This window comes from Rana temporaria, chromosome 1, assembly GCF_905171775.1.
Source record: "Rana temporaria chromosome 1, aRanTem1.1, whole genome shotgun sequence".
Classification (NCBI taxonomy): Eukaryota; Metazoa; Chordata; class Amphibia; order Anura; family Ranidae; genus Rana; species Rana temporaria.
The window spans coordinates 226,531,930-226,545,173 of record NC_053489.1 but is presented as its reverse complement, the minus strand read 5'-3'; the positions used below and the strand labels follow the sequence as shown (position 1 = coordinate 226,545,173).

Below are 13,244 nucleotides of genomic sequence, written 5' to 3'. Positions count from 1 at the left end.
CACAACATAATTTCAATAGTGCAAATAGTGAATATTCAAACAATGTTTCAGAGTTCTCAGACAATGTTTCAACTTCTTCAAATAGTGTACACAATCTTCAAATCCTTTCTGAACAGTAGGTATATTTGACTGAAATGTCTTTCACTCACCAGACTTCCATGACCCCTAATACATGTAGTAAAAAAACACATATGGTTATATCCAGCAGGAGTTGTGCATGATCCCAATGATGATCCCAACGTTTAACCGACCTCCAGGACACTCACACAAAAAGGAATCCAGATCGTTTGAGCACGTTCCCAGGCAAAAAAATATTTGAGGAGAGTTGTCCAATGGTTAATGGGAAAAATCAAAAAGAAAGGGCTTCCATAGTAAAGTATGTCACAATTTTATTCCAAAAACAAATAAAAACAAGGTAAAACAGCAAAAGCTTGCAGCTTAGAAATCCATGTGCATAGAGACGCCTTGGTGATTTCCAGCTGTGCTTCAAAAAACGGCAGAAATTATGTATCACAATCAAGCATCTACTGTTCAGCAGGGATAAGCTCCAGCGTGTTCGCATCGCACACGTGCAGAGCCCGCCAGGAAGTCTGCACGGCGCTACGCTAATCACAGCCAGGGAGACATTGTCCCGATCTCTGCAGCCGAGCATCGGGAAATGTCTCCCTGGCTGCGGTTAGCGCAGGGCCAGGCAGACTTCCTGGCGGGCTCTGCACGTGTGCGATGCGAACACGATGGAGCTCATCCCTACTGTTCAACAGGGATTTGAAGATTGTGGACACACATATTATCATGTTGGTGTTTAGTTGAAATCACTTTGCACATTTGCACTTTAACCACTTCAGCCCCGGACCATTTTGCTGGTCAATGACCGGGCCACTTTTTGAGATTCGGCACTGCGTCGCTTTAACTGACAATTGCACGATCGTGCGACATGGCTCCCAAAACAAAATTGGCGTCCTTTTTTTCCACAAATAGAGCTTTTTTTTGTGGTATTTGATCACCTATACAGTTTTTATTGTTTGCGCTATAAACAAAAATAGAGCAACAATTTTGAAATTTTTTTTTATATTTTTTACTTTTTGCTATAATAAATATCCCCCAAAAATATATATAAAAAAAGATATTTTTCCTCAGTTTAGGCGGATACGTATTCTTCTTTGTAAAAAAAAAATGCAATAAGCGTTTATTGATTGGTTTGCGCAAAAGTTATAGTGTCTACAAAATAGGGGATAGTTTTATGGCATTTGTATTAATATTTTTTTTTTTTACTAGTAATGGTGGCGATCAGTGATTTTTATCGGTACTGCGACCTTATGGTGGAAACTTCGGACACTTTTGACAAATTTTTGGGACCATTGTCATTTTTATAACGATCAGTGCTATAAAAGTGCATTGATTACTGTAAAAACGTCACTGGCGGGGAAGGGGTTAACACTAGGGGGCGGGGAAGGGGTTAATTATGTTCCTTAGGTGTGTTCTAACTGAAGGGGGGGTGGGACTGACTAGGGGAAATGACAGATCGCTGTTCATACACTGTATGAACAGACGAACAGTCATTTCTCCCCCTGACAGGACCGGGAGCTGTGTGTTTACACACACAGCTCCCGGTTCACGCTCTGTAACGAGCGATCACGGGTGCCCGGCAGTGATCGCGCCCGCCGGAGAAGCGTGTGGCACAAGGGGCGAGCGGGGGGTGTGCGCGTGCCCCTATCGGCTGAAATGCAAAATCACGTAATATTACGTGATTTCGCGCAGCCGAGCGGACCTGCCGTAAAACTGCGGCAGCTGGTCGGCAAGCAGTTACTGTAAAACAGAAGGAGCATGGTTTAATCAATTTAGTATTGATTTCTATTCATTTATTTTTTCTTATACAACGTGCTGCTCCTTATCAATACACACCTGTTTAATTACTCTAGTTGTTGTTACTCATTATCTCTCCACTTTGCGCTGGTTCTGTTTTTTTTTTAACCCCCTCATTCACATTTGTGCTTTAATTTATGCTGATATCAGTTGATTGATCCATGTGTAGCTCTTTTTTTTCATTCCGCCTGCTTGCTAAATGGAAATAAAAAAGTTGTGTGTGACCCACAGTTACAAGTCTTAACGTGCAAGCCCTGACAACAACTTCTTTTGTTTGCTCATTTTAGCCATGTTAAATATACCATTGGAAGCATTTTGTAATATTTGTTTAATAAGTGTGAACAAATACCTTATGATCCTTTTCTGACTGTTATCAATAACAGTGTACAATTAAATGTACTCTGCATTCCTATTACATTCTCTGATGATTTTTGTGGGTAGCGGGGCAAGGGCAAGATGTATTTTTTTTTGTTTTAGAAATATTGAAAGATATGTGCTGCTGGGGCTAACCTATAAGGAGAAATTGATGATATTTCACAACAAATAAATCCCTACCAAAATGGCCTTGAAAAGTCAGAATGGTAACTGCTTTTACTATTGTACTATTTTACCCAAACTGACATTCTGTCACTGCAAGTTCTCCCATGCAGAGATGAAACAGAAGCAAGCAATATAATACACCACCCACACTAGGCACAGTGGGAGAGATTTACTACAACTCAGAACCTAGTGCAGCTCTGCATGGTAGCCAATCAGCTTCTAAATCCAGCTTGTTCAATTAACCACGTCCCTACTAGCCCATAGTGATATGACGTCCGCAGGTGGGATCTTCCATCCTGGGCAGGCATCACATGACGTCCTGGGCTTTCCAGACGTCCTGGAGGGTGCACTCTCAGGAGCCAGTGCATGTGCCCGGTGGCCGCGATGTCCGCCGGGCACCCGCGGTTGTCCGATAACAGAGCAGGACCGTGGATCCATGTGTGTAACACACAGATCCACATCCTGTCAGGGAGAGGAGACAGATGTGTGTTCCCAGTACAGAGGAACACCGATCGGTCTCCTCCCCTTGTGAGTCCCCTCCCCCTACTGTTAGAATCACTCCCTTAGTAACACAATTAACCTCTTGATCGCCCCCTAGTGTTAACCCCTTCCCTGCCAGTGACATTTACACAGTAATCAGTGCATTTTTATAGCACTGAGCGCTGTATAAATGTGAATGGTCCCAAAAATGTGTCCGTCTCTATGTCACAGTCACAATAAAAATTGCTGATCGCCATCATTACTAGTAAAAAAAATGCCATAAATCTATCCCTTATTTTTTAGACACTATGGCCCGGATTCACGTAGAGCCGCGCAAAATTGTGCGGGCGTAACGTATCTGATTTACGTTACGCCTCAGCAACTTACACAGGCAAGTGCTGTATTCTCAAAGCACTTGCTCCGTAAGTTTCGGCGGCGTAGCGTAAATCGGCCGGCGTAAGCCCGCCTAATTCAAATTTGGATCAGGGGGGGCGTGTTTTAGGTTAAACTACTGTGACCCGACGTGATTGACGTTTTTGGGGAACGGCGCATGCACCGTCCGTGGAATTTCCCAGTGTGCATTGCTCCAAAGTACGCCGCAAGGACATAATTGGTTTCGACGTGAACGTAAATGACGTCCAGCCCCATTTACGGACGACTTACGCAAACAACGTAACTTTTTCAAATTTCAACACGGGAACGACGGCCATACTTAACATTGGCTGCGCCTCATATAGCAGGGGCAACTTTACGCTGGGAAAAGCCTAACGTAAACATTGTAACTTTACTGCGTCGCCGCACGTACGTTCGGGAATACGCGGATCTAGCTAATTTGCATACTCGACGCGGAATTCGACGGAAGCACCACCTAGCGGACAAAAAAAATGCAGTTAAGATCCAACGGCGTAAGAGACGGCGTCAGATCTAATGGATATCTATGCGTAACTGATTCTAAGAATTAGACGCATAGATACGACGGTGCAACGCAGAGATACGACAGCGCAACGCAGAGATACGACGGCGTATCTGGAGATACGCCATCGTATCTCGTTTGTGAATCTGGGCCTATAACTTTTGCACAAACCAATCAATATACGCTTATTGCTATTTTTTTACCAAGAATATGTAGAAGAATACATATCCGCCTAAACTGAGGAAAAAAATAATTATAAAAAAAAACACAGGATATTTATTATAGCAAAAAGTTAAAAATATTGTGTTTTTTTCAAACTTGTCACTCTTCTTTTGTTTATAGCGCAAACAATAAGAACCACAGAGCTGATCAAATACCACCAAAAGAAAGCTCTATTTGTGGGGGGGGGGAAGCACAGTGTTGCATAACTGCGTAATTGTCATTCTAAGTGTGACAGTGCTGAAAACATAAATTGGCCTGGGCAGGAAGGGGGTGAAAATGCCCTGTATTGAAGTGGTTAAGCATTGACAATAAAACCTGGAAGCTGATTGTTTTCTATGCAGAGCTGCGTCAGATTTTGCAATACATGAAGAGCAGCTGTCCTAGCAGCTTTTCCTTGCACAGCTGTCCTAGTATAATACCGTTTTATTGGTTAAAAATCAAAGGTAAAAAGTATTTCACTCACAAACGGAGAAAGATTCTGACATGTACACCAACAGTTAGCCTCCTCTCCTGGCCTGTTTGACTGGATGGGCTCCAGGACCCGGTATGGGATGCAATTCCAATCCTCAGTGCAGCATCCCACTGTGCAGTACAAGGAGCTGCGCTACCTGCCGTCACTCACAGCCGAGAAGGGAAGTCAAGTGGTGGGAGTGAATCGTCTCCTCTGGTGGGCAGACGGTTGCTATGACTACATGTTTCGGAGGAACAAACAGCCTCCTTCTTCAGGTCAGGCCCATCCTATCTCTACCCTCGCCATATTTTAGTCTTTTGATAATTCAATAATATTTCTTTATATTCACCATTATCGGTTGGTGTCTTTTGACACAAATCAAAATTTATTATTAGTGGTTAATGTTTTTTTATATATTTTCATTTTTATTTTGATGTATTTATTTTTTTATTTAACCAAATGATAATGTAATGGATTAAAAGTTAAATCAATGCATTGAGTATATATTAGTACCATTGTAATGAACTATGGATAAGTTTTATAAAATCTAAAATAAAAGTTTCCTATAGATGTAAATATATGTGTTTATTTGTTCTTGATGTATTTATAATAGTATTTAAAATAGGATTTTATATTTTCCATTTTCATATTTTTTGGTAGAGGATATGATAGTTCTTAGCAATTGGAAATTACAGCATAATTAATTGTTAATAATTTGACCCATGGCTGTTTGCTAATCATCAGCCCCCCCTACACTATATTTTCCATCGTGAACCCCATACTCCTGGCCTGGTTCATGTTACGTGTCCTAGGGGAGGGGTTGGGGTTCCATATAATGGTGAGGGTAGAGATAAGCAGGGCTTTACCTGAAGAAGGAGGCTGTTACTCCGAAACATGTAGTCATAGCAATTGCCCACCAGAGGAGATGATTCACTCCCACCACTTCACTTTCCTTCTCGGCTGTGAGTGACGTCACGCAGCTCCGGCTTGTCCGGGTGCATGCGCAGCTCCTTGTACTGCACAGAAGGACGCTGCAGCTAGGATTGGAATTACATCCCATACCGCTCATTGAGTCCCAGAGCCCATCCAGTCATACAGGGCGGGAGAGGAGGCTGATGCCCTGTACACACGATCGGTTCGTCTGATGAAAATGAACCAATGGATTTTTTCATCAGATATCCGGTGAAGCTGACTTTCATCAGTCTTGCCTACACACCATCGGTTAAAAATCTGATCGTGTCCAACGCGGTGGCGTAAAACACAATGATGTGCTGAGAAAAATGAAGTTCAGTGCTTCGGGGGCATGCGTCGACTTGATTCTGAGCATGCGTGGATTTTTGACCGATGGATTTCCCCACAGGCGATCGTATTTTTTCTATCAATTTTTTTAACCATACGAAAATGTTAAAACAGGTTCTATTTTTTTTCACCGATGGGAAAAGAACGATGGTCCGTTTTCATCAGACGAACCGATCGTGTGTACAGGGCATAACTGTTGGTGTACATGTGAGAATCTTTCTCCATTTGTGAGTGAAATACTTTCTACCTTTTTTTTTTAACCAATAAAACCGTATTATACTGGGACATCTGTGCACTCTCCTTCTCTTCATGTGTTTCAGAATTCAGTCTGCCACCCAGAGGATCTTTGAGAGAGCTGCAACACCTAGACCAGGGGTCTCCAAACATTCTAAACAAAGGGCCGGTTTGTTGTCCTTCAGACTGTTGGAGGGCCGGACTTTGGCCAGCGGGAGTGAACATTTTCCTGTCATCAGTGGGAGTAAACATCTGGTAATAGGGGGAGGAATAGCGCCCTATTGCTGGTATCATAGGGAGGAATAGTGCCCCATTAGTGGTATCAGTGGGAGAAATGGTGCTCCATTTTCGGTGTCAGATGGCAGAATAGTGTCTCGTATCATTGGGAGGGATAGCGCCCCAAGGATTGGATAAAGGCAAGCAAAGGGCCACATCTGGCCCTCGGGCCGCAGTTTGGAGACCACTGACCTAGACTAAAGAAAACTTTTACACGGACTGGTATCTGAATACAGAGAATAGGACCAAGTGAATATAGGGTGAGGGCTGCTTGATGCCATCTAACCCATCAATAGTCACAGGTCAAGGGGTGTTGACTAGGATTTTTCTAGGCACTGATAACACAACTAGATAATAATGTAAAAGATATTTATTAACATAAAAAAACTGTACAATGTTAAAAACATTTGGGACAAGCCCCACAATAGAAAACAGCAATGTTGGTAACAAAAACCATCATATGTCTGTTAAAGTGGAGCAGGCCACGACCTCGACCGGTTTCGCGGAATTACAGCATCTTCAGGAGGATCTATATGATATGTAATATAGTACACAACAAACAAGCAAAATTATACAAAAACACAGTGGGAATTAAATAACAGTATTTTAACATTGCCAAGCAGTCAAATATCAGAAAGGTGTAAATTGTTCACCTACAAGTGGTTCATGGGCCAGGCATGGGCTCAGATACCCCCCGCGGCGAACGAGGGGGAATAATGTGACAAGCTCTAATAAAGTAAGTAAAATTCTTTATGATGCTGTTTAGAAATGAATAAATATCACACCATGTGTGATTGTGAATGGAAGAAAAGACGAATGGAGTGAGGGAAAAAAATTGAAGGAAAATAGGGAGGGGGAAGAGAAGGTGAAGAGGGAAAGGAAAGGTGGAAAAAGGGGAAGAGGAAAGAGGGGGAGGGGGAGGGAAAAGAGGGAGGGAAAAAGGATTGGGGATGAAAAGGGAAAGGAAAGAAGGAAAAGAAAGGAGGAAAGAAAGAAAGGGAAAGGGGGAAGGAAAGAAAGGAAGGAAAGAAAAGAGGGGTGGGCAAAAAGGAAGGAAAAAGAAGGGGAGTGAGAGGTTGAAAGAAAGGGAAGGGGGAAAAAAGCAGCAGAAGTGAAAGAGGTAAGCAAAAAGGGGGGAAGAAAAAAGGGGGGAGGGAGTAGGAAGGGAGAGGGAAGGGAATGATTGGGAAGATAAGGGGGGAAGAAGGGGGGAAGGCAGGAAGGGGGAGGGAGAAAACAGTGGGGTGAAGGGGGGGAAATGGAGGAGAAGGAGGAAGGTAAAAAGGAGAGAGAGAACGTTTTTGCTCACCTGGTCATGTGACTCGGCTACGGCTCTCTTTCCCCCACTCTATTGGCGCACGAGTGTCCATATGGGGTTGGGAGCACCAATCATAACTCCCTCCTTGCGGAAGCTGACCTGGGCACTGTGCCAATGGGTCTGAGCGCAGCACACCTGCGCGCTGTGAATTACGGTGCATTGGTTGTGGATGGCTGACCCCGCCAACGTCATGCACTGTGCTTCCCATTACCGCGACGCACGGCGCTGTCAGGGGTCTCATATTTAAACGGCTCTCACGAGCTGTTTATGTGAGATGAATTATGCTCTCCCTGAGGATTTATTCTGCGGGACCTTTATAGAAGGTAAGCTCTACCATGCTGCCCTCCTTCATCAGCCTTTATCTTAGGCACTTTATCCATAGGCCTTATGTGTGTTTTTTTCTAGCACCTTTTTGAGCTTCATATCGCTCTCTGTGGTGTCAGCTCCATCTGATCCTAGATTGTACCACCTGTGCCGCTAGTACTCCCGCTCTGTTAGCCTCAGCAAGTTTATCTTTAGCTTTGTTTTTTTATAGTAAGGAGTTTTCATGTTCTCCTTTTTTGATCCTTTTTTGATACCTTTTGTTACCCATTATAGTGTGATGTCTGTTTCCTTTTTTTTCTTCCCTTTTCACTCCTCTTTCCTCCCTCCCCCTTTTCTCCCCCTTTTCTCCCCCTCTCTCCTTTCTCTCCCCCCTTTCTCTCTCTCCTTTTTCCCTTCTTCCTTCTCCTCCATTTTTTCCCCCTTCACCCCCCCTTTTCTCCCTCCCCCTTCCTGCCCTCCCCCTTCTTCCCCCCCTTACCTTCCCAATCATTCCCCTCCCTCTCCCTTCCTACTCCCTCTTCCCTTCCCCCCCTTTTTTCTTCTCCCCTTTTTGCTTACCTCTTTCACTTCTGCTGCTTTTCCCCCCCTTCCCTTTAACCTCTTACTCCCCTTCTTTTTCCTTCCTTTTTGCCCCCCCCTTCCCTTATTTCCCTCCCCCTTTCCCTTTCTTTCCTCCCTCTTTTCCCTCCCCCTCCCCCTTTTTCCTCTCCCCCTTTTTCCACCTTTCCTTTTCCTCTTCACCTTCTCTTCCCCCTCCCCTCTTCCCCCTCCATCCCTACCTCCCTATTTTCCTTCCCTTCTTTTCCCTCACTCCATTCGTCTTTTCTTCCATTCACAATCACACGTGGCGGTCCCCATCTCTATTTATTAATTTATAAACAGCATCACTAAAGAATTTTACTTACTTTATTAGAGCTTTTCACATTATTCCCCCTCGTTCGCCGCGGGGGTTATCTGAGCCCATGCCTGGCCCATGAACCACTGTAGGTGAGCAATTTACACCTTTCTGATATTTGACTGCTTTGACTGACTAATTTCCACTGTGTTTTTGTATAATTTTGCTTGTTTGTTGTGTACTATATTACATACCATATAGATCCTCCTGAAGAAGTTGTAAATCAGCGAAACCGGTCGAGGTCATGGCCTGCTCCACTTTAACAGACATATGATGGTTTTTGTTGCCAACATTGCTGTTTTCTATTGTGGGGCTTGTCCCAAATGTTTTTAACATTGTACAGTTTTTTATGTTAATAAGTTCTTTTACATTATTATCTGGTTGTGTTATCAGTGCCTAGAAAAATCCTAGTCAACACCCCTTGACCTGTGACTATTGATGGGTTAGACGGCATCAAGCAGCCCTCACCCTATATTCACTTGGTCCTATTCTCTGTATTTAAGTATTCTGGATGATGGCACATTGTTGTATACTATCTATTAGTCTTAATTGAGGCCATACTCAAAGTTTTTGACAGACTGGTATCTATTAAAGAGGGCTTTTTTTGTGGGTTTTGAACTGATTGTGTTTTTATGTTTGGATCAGATTTTGCACCATGCAGTTTTAGTAAATCAACCCCAGTGCTCTAGCTGCTCGTTTGCAAACCAGTAAAAGGTTTCTTTGAAGCCCTTACCAGTTCCATTCCTGGATTTAATATACAGCAGGGTTCAACAACCCCCGGGCCATGGCCCATTCCCGGGCTGTGGCCTATTTGCAGCCGGGCTGCGAATCTCTGATGTGCGGTGCTGGGCAAGCAGAGTGATGACATCTCTCACCGCCCGCCCGAATCACCACTCTTGCACCCACACAGCGGGGCCACTACACTGTGGTGAGGCAGAGGAGCAGAGAGATGAGATCATCTCTCATTGCCCGCCTGGATCATTGCACTTCCACCCACATAGCGGGGACACCACACTGCAGTAAGGGTGAAGGAGAAGAAAGATGAGATCATCTCTCACTACCACCCAGATCACGCATTTCTGCTCACACAGCTGGGCCGCTACACTGCTTGAGGTGAGGCAGGGGAGCAAAGAGATGAGATCATCTCTCACCATCCACCCTGCATCACTGCTGTTCTCCCTCACTGGCCTTTGCTGCCACCATGGCAGGTGACAAACCTCATATGGTGTCAGGCGACAAAAAAATCTGATGTCAGGTGGAAAACCACATTTGGTGGCAGGTGGCAAACCACATTTCGTGACAGATGATGTGGCAAGTGGCAATCCACATCTGGTGGCAGGTGACGTGGCAAGCGACAATCCACATCTGGTGGCAGGTGACGTGGCAAGTGGCAATCCACATCTGGTGGCAGGTGATTTGGCAAGTGACAATCGACATCTGGTGGCAGATGGCAAGTGGCAATCCACATATGGTGGCAGGTGACATGGAAATCCACATGGCAGGTGACGTGGCAATCCACATCTGGTGGCAGGCAACATGGCAAGCAGCAATCCGGATCTGGTGACAGGTGATGTGGCAAGTGACAATCTGGTGGCAGGTTATGTGGCAAGTGACACGCTGCATCTGGTGGCAGATTCTGCATTATGGTGAGTTGAACTATTTCATTTTATATTACAATGTAATGACAGAAGTAATGTGCTTCAATCATCCTGATACCATATCAGCCATGGTGCTGTGATGATTGAAGTGCTAAAACCAACCATTTCCTAAACAAATTGCCTGCAGAAAGTTGCATAACACCCCGCCCCCAGGCCTTGGAGCGATTTTATTCCACAACACCGGTCCTCTGTGCCAAAAAGGTTGGGGACCACTGATTTTCAGGAAACTAGTAATGCATTTCAGAGTGCAGGATTACTACCATTGTTGCAATTCAAGAGAGCTTACCACCGTGCTTCCAAAGAGAGTATTTTAAGCATTTGTTTTATTTTACCTGTTTCTTCTCCATTGTGATCTAAAAGATATGACCAATAAATGGCTTTAAGCATCTGCATTTAGATCATTTCTTTCTTTAGATCATTTCTGGTTAACTTTTTCATATTTCTGAACACCACTCTTAACACCACTCTTTATGCCGGCCATGCATGGATCGAAATTTGGCCAGTTGAGCAGGGACCTTCCAATCCATGTATGGACATCCGGGTTGTACACAAGTCGATCTATCATACAAACAGCTTGTCAAGTTTTTCCTGAATGATTAGTGCCACCAGCTTTAGCTGGCAACACTAATCATTGTGTTCTACCGGCAGGAAAGGCTCTCCACTGACAGAATACATACTGACTGTAATGATGTGGAAATCAAGCTTTTTTCTTTCTTTCCACCTGTGGTGGTTGGTTTGCACAGCAAAAAGTTAAAAAGTTAATTGTTTGACTGCAAGTTTTATAGATCACTTCTTCAGAGATATATGATTTGATATTGTATATTAGAGGTACAAACAATATTTGTTTTTTGAAAGATGTTTACAAGGATAGCTAAAATCACAAACATCTGCACTCAGCCAAATTAGGGCAAGTATGTATAAAACTGAATTTCATGGAACGTATAACAATTACCAACACCGTCATGCTTTTTTCCCTCTTATTGATTCACTTAGATGCATATCAATCAAAGCAAAGTGGGTGAATTTATAATTCTGGGATTTCCTGGTTCTCTTAGTTTGCAATATTTTTGCTTCTTGCTCCTACTGTTAACATATCTGTTAACGCTTACAAGTAACTTTGTGATCATCATTATTACATGGATAGAAAGAAGTCTGCACACACCTATGTATTATTATCTTCGTAACCTCTCTTTTCTGGAAATTTGTTATGTTTCTGTAATTGTGCCCAAGATTCTCACCACTATTACTCCACATGGGAGATATATTTCTTTCCCTAGTTGCATAATACAGATGCTTTTTTTCTTCTTCTTGGGATCCACAGAATGTTTTTTATTTGGTGTCATGGCGTATGACCGCTACTTAGCCATCTGCAAACCACTGCGATACACAACTCTGATGAATAATAACATGTGCTACAGTTTTAGTATAGTCTCAGTCATTGGAGGCTTTATGACCACTTTCCCAAATATTATCTTAATCTCCCAACTTCCATTTTGTGGGGGTCATATTATTAACCATTTCTTTTGTGACACTCCCCCCCTGCTTCAACTGTCTTGTGCAGACACATACCTAATTGATATATTGGATTTTGTGTGTGCTTCCCTAGTGTCATTATTTTCTTTCTCTGTGACACTGATTTCCTATTTATATATTTTTGCAAAACTCCTACATATACCTATTAACAATAGAAGAAAAACCTTTTCTACTTGTTCCTCCCACCTAATTGTTGTGTTTATTTATTATAGTACTGTTATATTTATGTATGTTAGACCAAAAGTAAGCTTGACTTTTACTCTTAATCGAGTAGTTGCAGTTTTTTACACTGTGATAACACCTATACTTAATCCTCTAATATACTGTTTAAGAAATAAAGAAGTGAAACTTTCCATTCAAAAGCACCTGGGTACTTGGAAGAATGTTTATGTGAGATAGAAAGCATATTTATTAAAAGGTAATGTGAAGTGTTACTGCATATATTTGAATTCCCTTTTACTTTTTTTTATTATGGTTATGGTTGCACAGATGATGTCTGTGTCAGGAAATTTTGTGAACCAATGGTGCCTGTATAAATTCAGGAAACATCCTCCTCTGTGTAACAGAATGATCCACTCGTAGCCATATTCCTGGTAAAATTACCGGCACACATTCACATGGGTACAACTTCACAGGTGTGGTAGACAGCACATGGTATACGTCCTAGTGCCAGCAATCAAGCCTTCCCAAAGGCCATATATAAAAGAAAAAATCCAGGAATTCATGCACTTAAAATGAATTTATTCTACATGTCATAAATTACATACTTTTCATGTCATTCCAAATAACAGTTTTGGGCTACAAAGCTTGCGCCCTTCTTCAGATGGGAACAAGATGTATACATTATTCTCACTTCATTTTATATTGTTACATTTCACACCAGAAATCTATTAGGCATCAATTAACCAATTAATCAATACAAATTATCATAATTATTTTCATCCTAGATTCCAGAGAGATGGTTTAACGAGATGCAATCACGCTCCAACCACATCGAAAAAGTAAAATTTATCCTAGTATTAAAACATACAAATCCATTAACAAATGTCCAGAAAAAATTAAAAATAAATATATAAAAAATGTAGTAATCAAAAATAATGCATTCAAATCATAATCTATATACAATAAACCTAATTTTAGTGATCTATAGAAATAAATGCAAGTCAAAATCAGAGTTTAAACCTATAAGTTGTAAAGTATCCAATCTATTTATCCATTGTACTTCCAATTTTTACTTC

The 13,244-nt window shown here is 42.4% G+C and overlaps 1 protein-coding gene across 1 annotated transcript; it reads left to right on the top strand.

Moving 5' to 3' along the window:
- The first annotated feature begins 11,466 nt into the window (after positions 1 to 11,466).
- Positions 11,467 to 12,405, top strand: LOC120943784 (olfactory receptor 6B1-like). The gene has a single exon (XM_040357367.1). It carries the CDS (start codon positions 11,467 to 11,469, stop codon positions 12,403 to 12,405), a length of 939 nt encoding a protein of 312 aa, XP_040213301.1.
- Positions 12,406 to 13,244: the final 839 nt, after the last annotated feature.

Coding starts and splice junctions, on each gene's coding strand:
- LOC120943784 (XM_040357367.1), top strand. CDS start 11,467: ATGCATATCAATCAAAGCAAAGTGGGTGAATTTATAATTCTGGGATTT.